A 10,880-nucleotide genomic window follows, 5' to 3' on the forward strand; every position below is an offset into this window, starting at 1 on the left:
ATATATATATATATATATATATATATATATATATATATATATATATATATATATATATATATATAGACACACACTTTTTTATTTTATGTATTTATTTTTTCTTTATTTTGCATGTGTTTACTCCCTGTGAAACTAATTTCTTCTTTAAATTCCACAGTATTTGTGTGTATTACGGTTAGGTCTGTTGAGTCTTGCGCCAAGTAATAATTTTCCACCCATAGCCTTAGGCAACCTCTTCATTATGTTTGTTGTGTACACTTATTAAAGAGCAAGATTCAAACATTTGTGATTTTTCGTATTCATGTTGTAAAAAGTGGTATCCTGCCATTGTTACCTTAAAGCTTTATTTATTTATTTATTGCATGTGCTTACTCTTGGTCAAATAAATTTCCTCTTTAAATTCCACAGTACCTGTTTATCCTGCAGTTACACAGCTACCAAAATATGTTCAGAGAATAGCTTTGCTAACATTCCCTCTGTTATTTTTGATTGTTCTTTTTTTATGTTCAAAATACATATGTTTCTTAGTTAAGTTAAGGGAACATTCCATTTTACCATTTTGCAAACATTTTATGAATGTTACTTTTAAATGTTCTCTGAAGACATTTCGGAAAAAAACATTCCATGGATGATGTATAAATAAAGTTTTTGTGCTAACGTTTTGAGAACTTTATTAAAGACCAGATAACGTTGTAAGAATGTTTGTTCATAACTTTGAGAGAGCCTTGCCAGAATGTTAGCCAAAGTTTGGAGAATGTTCCCTAACAAGTCTTGCAAAAATAACCCCAAAAAGTAGTTTTGTTCACTCTCAGAAAAAAGGTACAATAGCTGTCACTAGTACCTTTTCAAAAGGTACAAATATGTACTAAGTACTAATATTTACATTTTAGGTTCTAATATGTACCTTTAAGGTAATTGTATGCACCCCTTAGGGGTTAATAAAGTACAAAAGGTACAGAAGTATGAATTTGATTTCACTTGTATAAAACCAGCTCATTTAGATGTTACCATTTTTTCTGTGTATGAAGAGTTTGCAGCACAGTATAGGCCCATATGTCATTAGGTTCATTTGCTGGCCGAGTCTCATAACCTGTGCCAAAATGTTTTGGAGGGCATGTGAATCAACAATATATTTCACAATGAAGGGAACATGTTTTCAGTTTGATTGCTTCAGGTTAGTCAATACCATCTAAACGTGCAGGTTAATTTATTATCCTATATGATATCAGTCCACAATAATCACATTCACAATAATTTCTATCATTTATTTACTACTTGATTCTATGAGCTTAAGACTTCTAAATTAAATTGAATGTGGGTTGAAAAAGTGCAAGTCACTGCATGGTGTACCTTTGGCACCATTTTGATTTAAGGCAGCAATTCTGTTTTCAGTCTTATAGTGGGTTGATTTTTTTTTTTTTTTTTAGTGTTCAATGGCAGTCCTCATAAGTCTTATGCGTTTAGTTATGTTCACGTACAAAAGTTTGCAAAACATCAGTTACTTTACAATACTCCAGTGCAACAGCTAGTAACTTTCCACATTGACTTGAAGCATATTATTAACAGAGGGTTTGTTTACACCCCAACCTATAGCCTACCTTTCATGTCAAGGGCGATGAGGGCATATATAATGGACAATAGTCAACATTATTATTTAGCACATTTAAACATCATTTACAAGAGAATGTTTGTGAAAAACATTGGTTTTATGATTCAATCAGATGTGTGTTATGGACACTGCCACATTCCAGGCATTCCTCAATATATAGAGAAATTCTGCAGCCAAGTTAAGAGTCACATGATAAAGAATCCTACATTTTAGTCATCATGTTACACACTTATGTGAAATATGTATGCAGCATATTGTTTTAATCAGCTAGTTCTGAATGTTTGTTGGAGGACAAATCTATTTTCGTATCTCAGCAACGCCCCCATACACTCCCCCTTCAGCGATGTAAATATGTGGATGAGGCTGAAGTTACTACCTCTGCTTTTATTGATCTGACCAACTATTAAATGCAGCTTACGGATGTTTAGCGTGAACATTCAAACCGCATCAATGCCGAAGTTTGAGTGGAGTCCTCCGGTGTAAATTCACTCTGTTGTACAATGACAGTCTTTCATTTGGATGATTTCTTAGCAGGATGGATTGGAGGTGAGTTTAATTTGTTTTGCCGATCTTGTACAAAGTTTCATGTGTTTAACATTAGCTACAAATAAACCCCCGAAATGCACATTTTCGCGGAGCAATATCGTGATTTATCGCAAGCCTATACGCAACTTAAAAGAAGTGTATCTTGTAAAAACCCAACAGAGAAGAAGAAACTACAGAGAAAAAGGGAATATTGTCAGGATAGAGAGTCGAAAACACTTGATTGTTCTCCTGAAAGAGTAAAAAAACTAAAAAGTTTTTTTTTTCTGCAAATTTAAAGAGAATTAAAAAACCGTTTCTATTTTAACGAAATGTGGAAACCTGGTGTTCTCCATTGAAAGGAAACATTTATTAAAGCCCTAATGTGCTTGTGCACCCACCATGAAATGTTCATAACAATGTAGCTTATTCATAAAATGGACACTCTGTTCTGCAAGAAGAGCCTCCTACAAAGCTATGCAGTAGACAATCTATCATTATCGTCTTTGTCTTCAGTTGCAACATATTGAACTGCTTTTGGTTACAGGAGCATCCAGTGTGATTGTGGGACATCCACTTGACACAGTCAAGGTATCAAGACAAATCCTTGTTTTGGGATTCATTTTGTACAAATCCTCCTATATTATGTATTTATTATTTATTCATATACAGTAAAATGCTGTAGTTCATATTATATATTTATATTTCCATTCTAAAGGTAGTCAGTTTTACTTTATAAGTCCCCACCGGTATAAAATGTATTGGTTAGGGGATGAAGTGTCAATCGAGAAAAATAAATTCCTTTGTGCTCCTTTTACAGACTCATTTACAAGCTGGCAAAGGATACAAGAATACGCTCCACTGTGTTGTAACGATCTACAAAAAGGAAAATGTAAGGTTTTATTACACTGATTGTCTTTATAAATGAATAACAAATGTACTGGCAAGTATTTTTCACAATTAATGTGTCACAACTACTCCAAAAGGCCACAGAGCCTTGTATTCGTTGAGCCATTCTTGTTTTGCTGTACATTGAGAGATCTGCATTTTTTCTCAGATACTTAAACTTTATGAAGAGTACTTATTTACACAATGAATATACGGCTATTAGAGGATGGATCCAAATGAAAATAAAGATTAAAGTTACTTCCTTTGCTCAGAGATTGACACAAACTGAGTTTTTTTTTCATCTTTTGAAATGTTAATAATATCATACACATTTTTTTTTACCAAAGATGATGTCACTTCCTGAAGCATGATATCATTAAGGGCCTGTCTTTTGATAGTTAAAAAGAATATTTCACAAGACCAACAAGATGGAAAACAATATTAAAGACAGAAAAGCAGTGGTGACACTTTAGTTTTGGGACCAGTTCTATTAACTAGCTCCTTTTTAGCATACATATTACTAGCATATTGGCTGTTTATTAGTACTTATAAAGCACATATTAATGCCTTTTTCTGCATGACCATATTTTAAAAACCCTTTATCATACTTAACATCTACCGTACTAACTATTAATAAGCAGCAAATTAGGAGTTTACTGAGGCAAAATAGTAGTTAATTGTTAATTAATAGTGAGAATTGGTCCCCAAAATAAAGTTAGATTATTACAACCATAAAACAACAAATATTCCAAAAGAAAACATTTTAGCTGGACAAAATAAAAAATGATAATAAGCAAACATCTGGGATAAATTTGCCAGTTTTTCATGTAAAAAAATTCAGAACTCTGTGAAATAACAAAAACGCCAACATCCACTCAAAAAGAAGAAGGAAAATGATCAAAAAGCACCCATATTTTTACTGAGAAAATAATAATGTGGTTCCATTTTAGAAATTGTATATCATATGATATACAGAAGAAATACAGAATTGACGAAAGCCACCAATAAAAGTCAAAGGGGACAAAATTTGTATAAATGAGCAAGCCCCCTTTATTCCCAGACTCAATGAGCAGGCTATATCCTCATCACAAGGTTTGGGACTATATTCCCAAGACTGCATATCAGGAATGACCCAATTTGTGGTGTAAACAGGTATTTCCTTTCCTTGGAAGCAAAAGTACACAACCCATCTCTCTTTTGTGTTGTCTCAGGTTACGGGCTTTTTCAAAGGACTGTCCTTTCCATTGGCCAGCATCACTCTCTATAACTCTATGGTGTTCGGCTTCTTCAGCAACACGCAGCGCCTCATTAGCAGATATCGTTATGGTGACGGCAGACACCCGTGCAGTATGCTTGACTTGACTGTAGCGAGCATGCTGACTGGTCTGGTTTCAGTGGGGGTGGGCGCCCCTGTTGACCTTGTCAAAATTAGACTGCAGATGCAAACTCAACCTGTTCTTGCAGGTAAACTGTGGTTATAAATACATTTTAGCACCCTGCAGCTATGCATGGCGTCAGACAACACATGTTCTTGTTAAGAGAAAAATTCCTAATGGTTGCTGAAAGCTTTTCAAAGACGAACATTTCCAGGGAAATAATGTATTTTGCAACCGAGAGTTTCTCATCTACTGTTTTGTGTGTTTCCAGAGAACTTTAACCTTGCTGGGAATGGGAGTGTCCCTTTGCGGTCAATGGGAATTCAGTCCCAGTCATTGTGCAGAGGGCCACTGCACTGCATTAGTACCGTCCTGCAGAACGAGGGCATTCAAGGGCTCTACAGAGGCGCGGGAGCCATGATATTACGGGATGTACCTGGATACACCCTGTACTTCGTACCATACACGTTATTCTGTAACTGGCTGAATCCTGATGGCAATGCCTCACCCCATCCCTGCTGCATATGGCTAGCAGGAGGTTTAGCAGGTAAATGAGACCCGGACTCTATTCCAAAACTTAGTAGCTGCTGTCTACTGCTTACACAGCCTTCAAACTAAACTGGAACCTAATAAGTCTGATTTAATACACTCTCAGATGCACAGGCTCAACTTGCAAATGTTTGCATTAGAGTTTTATGTTAGCCTGTTGCTAAGCTAACAACATGAGTCCAACAATAGTCTATCTGAAATAGATTGCATTCAGTATTGAATGGATTATATGTATGATCAACATTTTCTCACTTGGTCTGCGACGTTAAAGGAACAGTTCAGTCAAAAATTTTAATTTGGTGAAAATGTACTCACTCTCAGGCAATCCAAGATGTAGATAAGTTTGTTTCTTCTTCAGATTTGGAAAAATTTAGCATTCCATCACTTGTTTACCAATGGATCATGTGCAGTGAATGGGTGCCTTCAGAATGAGAGTCCAAACAGCTGATAAAAACATCACAATAATCCACACCACTCCAGTCCATCAGCTGTGTGTCTGAAAGAAACAAATCCATCGCTAAGACATTGTAACTTTAAACTGTTGCCTCTGATTGATATACTGGAGTGGTGTGGATTATTGTGATGTTTTTATCAGCTGTTTGGACTCTCATTCTGATGGCACCCATTCACTGCAGAGGAGCCATTGGTGAACATGTGATGCGATGCTAAACTGCTCGTGGTCTGTGAGTATTTTCAGTCCATTTTCATTTTTGGGTGACCTACTGCTTAATTTTTTCTATGCTTGTCATAATGCATTATAGGATTGGCTTCACAAAAGAGACATTTAATACTGTTGTAAAATGTGGTCATATCTTATCTCAGAATGCAGTATAATACAATAAACCTTGCATAAAATGCAGTTCACTAGGTTTAACAGAGCTATTCTTTTCCAGCCTGAATGTGATGCTTACCAAAAGAAACACCAGATGCACTTGTAGTGTTTTTCAGTCTGTTTGCACAAGTGTTGAATTGTTGAAAAGCTATGTCAGACCCTCTGTGTCACACCAAACCACTTCTCAGCAGTCATGCACAGATTAACAAGTATACGTTTGGTTAAGGATAGGAGGCTGCATTGTTTTGAAATTTGTCAGTGTACTTCCCATTAAAAATGTCCCTCCTGTTGGTGTATGACGGGAAAGACCTGGTTTAACCTAAATATGACCCTATTGGGAGTCAGGTATTTTTAGGACACAGAATACTTCACATGAGATTTCACTCGTTGGTTACGCTGTTGTTCCACAGGATCCATCTCGTGGGTTACCGCCACACCAGCAGACGTGGTGAAAAGCCGGTTGCAGGCAGATGCTATGCAGCACAGGAAATACAAGGGCATTCTGCACTGCATCATGCAAAGTTACAAGACAGAGGGAATACATGTAAGTTGCTGAAGGGTTTCAAACAAAGTTGTAATGCAACAGCTGCAGGACATGCACAGCTGCTAAACAGTTAACAAGTTGAAACAAGTGCATGCTCAAACATGTTTGATCAGGTTAAAATTTAATATATATATATACACATACACACAGTTTATAAAGGCCTGGTATAAGTTATAACCAAAATGAATATGCTGATTCAGAGTTTTGTGAAATATGAATGTAATACTGATGCTTTTGTTATTTTTTCACTTCTTTACTATCAATGTCCAATGCAGGTTTTCTTTCGTGGAGCGACTGTCAATGCTATCAGAGGATTTCCAATGTGTGCAACTATGTTTCTTGGTTACGAGCTTTCCCTCAAGTTTATCCGCAGTTTCTAAAACAGACTCATTCTGCTCCCGAGGAGGGTTGGAAATAATGTATTTTGCAACCGAGAGTTTCTCATCTACTGTTTTGTGTGTTTCCAGAGAACTTTAACCTTGCTGGGAATGGGAGTGTCCCTTTGCGGTCAATGGGAATTCAGTCCCAGTCATTGTGCAGAGGGCCACTGCACTGCATTAGTACCGTCCTGCAGAACGAGGGCATTCAAGGGCTCTACAGAGGCGCGGGAGCCATGATATTACGGGATGTACCTGGATACACCCTGTACTTCGTACCATACACATTATTCTGTAACTGGCTGAATCCTGATGGCAATGCCTCACCCCATCCCTGCTGCATATGGCTAGCAGGAGGTTTAGCAGGTAAATGAGACCCGGACTCTATTCCAAAACCAAAAAAAGTCTGATTTAATACACTCTCAGATGCACAGGCTCAACTTGCAAATGTTTGCATTAGAGTTTTATGTTAGCCTGTTGCTAAGCTAACAACATGAGTCCAACAATAGTCTATCTGAAATAGATTGCATTCAGTATTGAATGGATTATATGTATGATCAACATTTTCTCACTTGGTCTGCGACGTTAAAGGAACAGTTCAGTCAAAAATTTTAATTTGGTGAAAATGTACTCACTCTCAGGCAATCCAAGATGTAGATAAGTTTGTTTCTTCTTCAGATTTGGAAAAATTTAGCATTCCATCACTTGTTTACCAATGGATCATGTGCAGTGAATGGGTGCCTTCAGAATGAGAGTCCAAACAGCTGATAAAAACATCACAATAATCCACACCACTCCAGTCCATCAGCTGTGTGTCTGAAAGAAACAAATCCATCGCTAAGACATTGTAACTTTAAACTGTTGCCTCTGATTGATATACTGGAGTGGTGTGGATTATTGTGATGTTTTTATCAGCTGTTTGGACTCTCATTCTGATGGCACCCATTCACTGCAGAGGAGCCATTGGTGAACATGTGATGCGATGCTAAACTGCTCGTGGTCTGTGAGTATTTTCAGTCCATTTTCATTTTTGGGTGACCTACTGCTTAATTTTTTCTATGCTTGTCATAATGCATTATAGGATTGGCTTCACAAAAGAGACATTTAATACTGTTGTAAAATGTGGTCATATCTTATCTCAGAATGCAGTATAATACAATAAACCTTGCATAAAATGCAGTTCACTAGGTTTAACAGAGCTATTCTTTTCCAGCCTGAATGTGATGCTTACCAAAAGAAACACCAGATGCACTTGTAGTGTTTTTCAGTCTGTTTGCACAAGTGTTGAATTGTTGAAAAGCTATGTCAGACCCTCTGTGTCACACCAAACCACTTCTCAGCAGTCATGCACAGATTAACAAGTATACGTTTGGTTAAGGATAGGAGGCTGCATTGTTTTGAAATTTGTCAGTGTACTTCCCATTAAAAATGTCCCTCCTGTTGGTGTATGACGGGAAAGACCTGGTTTAACCTAAATATGACCCTATTGGGAGTCAGGTATTTTTAGGACACAGAATACTTCACATGAGATTTCACTCGTTGGTTACGCTGTTGTTCCACAGGATCCATCTCGTGGGTTACCGCCACACCAGCAGACGTGGTGAAAAGCCGGTTGCAGGCAGATGCTATGCAGCACAGGAAATACAAGGGCATTCTGCACTGCATCATGCAAAGTTACAAGACAGAGGGAATACATGTAAGTTGCTGAAGGGTTTCAAACAAAGTTGTAATGCAACAGCTGCAGGACATGCACAGCTGCTAAACAGTTAACAAGTTGAAACAAGTGCATGCTCAAACATGTTTGATCAGGTTAAAATTTAATATATATATATACACATACACACAGTTTATAAAGGCCTGGTATAAGTTATAACCAAAATGAATATGCTGATTCAGAGTTTTGTGAAATATGAATGTAATACTGATGCTTTTGTTCTTTTTTCACTTCTTTACTATCAATGTCCAATGCAGGTTTTCTTTCGTGGAGCGACTGTCAATGCTATCAGAGGATTTCCAATGTGTGCAACTATGTTTCTTGGTTACGAGCTTTCCCTCAAGTTTATCCGCAGTTTCTAAAACAGACTCATTCTGCTCCCGAGGAGGGTTTTAGAGGGTTCATGATTTTAATGGCATGTAGAGACTTGCATGCGAGTTCATTGTTGATACAATGAAGAGTAACAGTGAAGCTTTTAGGTTTTTCTTATATTAAGAAAATAGGCACTTATTCTGAAAATATTTTGCTGAGATATTTTAATATATGATTATGCATCACCTGCATGAGAATGATACACTAATTTATATTTCGCTTGTACACATGTATATGTATTCTGCATTTGCAATTGGTCACATTTATGCATTATCACCTAACAAACCATTAGCCTGTACATGAATGAGATTTTCAGTCAGCTGTCAGTGCAATGCGCCTTTAAAATGATTATCTGCTAATGAAATATTATTCAAATATATAAATAAATCAAATGGTATACTGAAGTAAAGTGTCTGCTAGCTTGTTTGTGTGAATCAATTTCAAACTAATACTGATGTATTTTACTTGACGAATTTTAAGGAGCTTTTATTTTTGTCGACGTACCTCTCGAGATTTAGAAATATTGCAATTTGAAAACAGTTCATATTTCAGATGCTCTTTTATTGCAACCTCCGCTCTCTTATTAGCATCTGATTATTATGCAAATGGAAATATCAGCTGAAGACGAAAGATGTAAAAAGTACAGGGGTTGGACAAATAATGTGAACACCTGGGAAATAGGCAGTATTTCATTATGAAGGTGTTTTGCATCATTCGCTGTTAATACAGCCTCCAACCTTCTCAGAAATGATTCATACAACTTTTAAATAGTCTCCATTTAAAAGTCGGCTATGAGAACATCTGCCAGTTGATTCAGAGTTGGTGGTGGAGGGAATCAAATTCTCAGGCTTCTCTCCAAAGCCTACAGTGGTTTGATGATATTTAAGTCAGCTGATTTGTCTGACCAGGGCAGATGTTTATCTCAGTGCTCCAAACGGCCCAGGTTTTATGATCATGACACTATCTTCCACATTTTAGTATTGGTGTCTGTGATTAAAGTATTAGCAATTGCAGCTCTTTCACGGATGTTGGTTTTTGAGGAAACCGGGTCTTCAAGGTGAATATTGAGGTTTGCTGTCACTTTGCTGCTGTAGTTCTGTTGTTTGTTGTTCTGTAGTGTTCAACTATCATTCACTTTCAGTTTTCGCTCACTGATGAATCATAAACTTAAAGACAGCTGTTCTTAAAACACCAAACAACTGGGCTGTTCAGCTCCTGCTAAAAGAGCTCCATGAATTTCCCTTCTTGGAAGTCTTGGAAGTCACTTACAAGTTTCACTGTCCACTTGAACTAAACACTGCTAAACACTATTTTTACTACACTGATATACAACCTAGAGAATATATACAGTGTAAAAAGAAATAAAATTTAATTGCAACATTTGTTTTTTTCTGTGACTTCCACAAATTATATTAACCCCTATAATAAAGGGTGTGCACAATATTTTGTCTAATATAGTATAATAATATAATAATGTCTGTATATATGGCTATAGCCCATTCTGATTCTGATACAGTATATCACTTGAAAGATTTTAATGTCGCTTGTGATACACTAGGTGGCGCTGTGTCATTATGTCAGGAACATTGGTAGTGACCTTACGGAAATGTAAAGGAAAATTGTTTCCACTAGATGGCGACACTATATAAAACAAAACTGTGAGACCAGCCTTTTCTAAATGGCATTGTTCAGGGGTCTTCAGTAAGGCTGAAAAGGATGACCCTTGTTCAGAAACAATATGATTTTCTCTGAAAATGTTTGAAACTGCAGGGAAAATACTCTCAGTGATATAGCTACAAGAAATATCAATAAAATGATATTGATCAAAAGTTGATCAAGTATATTGGGCTAAAATCTGTGCTGGGTATATTATTTACAATTTGTAGTCTGTCACTGATTACATGACGAAAGTTTTAGTGACATAATCTAGGTTTCTTATTTAGGTAAATGTAATCCGACTACTTTTTTTTAGATTACTGTTTTTGATCAAACGTGTTTTAAACATACCATTAAATGTACCATATTGATATAAAAAAAGCAAAATAGCATATTACATTTTTGATTTCAACATATAAAATGCATTAAACATTAAATTAC

General features: G+C 36.4%; 2 protein-coding genes across 2 annotated transcripts; both read left to right on the forward strand.

Moving 5' to 3' along the window:
* The first annotated feature begins 1,955 nt into the window (after positions 1 to 1,955).
* Positions 1,956 to 9,181, forward strand: LOC107598321 (solute carrier family 25 member 48). The gene is made up of 8 exons (XM_016289619.1): positions 1,956 to 2,155; positions 2,679 to 2,722; positions 2,952 to 3,023; positions 4,231 to 4,483; positions 4,667 to 4,942; positions 6,187 to 6,320; positions 6,596 to 6,727; positions 8,801 to 9,181. Exons 1-7 carry the CDS (start codon positions 2,110 to 2,112, stop codon positions 6,698 to 6,700), a joined length of 930 nt encoding a protein of 309 aa, XP_016145105.1. The 5' UTR covers positions 1,956 to 2,109; the 3' UTR covers positions 6,701 to 6,727; positions 8,801 to 9,181.
* On the forward strand, positions 6,775 to 8,807 carry LOC107598351 (solute carrier family 25 member 48-like; the record flags this gene model as incomplete). The annotated part of the gene is made up of 3 exons (XM_016289661.1): positions 6,775 to 7,063; positions 8,260 to 8,393; positions 8,669 to 8,807. Coding segments are annotated over 3 exons (528 nt in total), but the record flags the coding sequence as incomplete, so codon positions are not given.
* Positions 9,182 to 10,880: the final 1,699 nt, after the last annotated feature.

Source organism: Sinocyclocheilus grahami, unplaced genomic scaffold (genome assembly GCF_001515645.1).
Source record: "Sinocyclocheilus grahami isolate Dianchi unplaced genomic scaffold, SAMN03320097.WGS_v1.1 scaffold250.1, whole genome shotgun sequence".
In the NCBI taxonomy this organism is placed as follows: domain Eukaryota; kingdom Metazoa; phylum Chordata; class Actinopteri; order Cypriniformes; family Cyprinidae; genus Sinocyclocheilus; species Sinocyclocheilus grahami.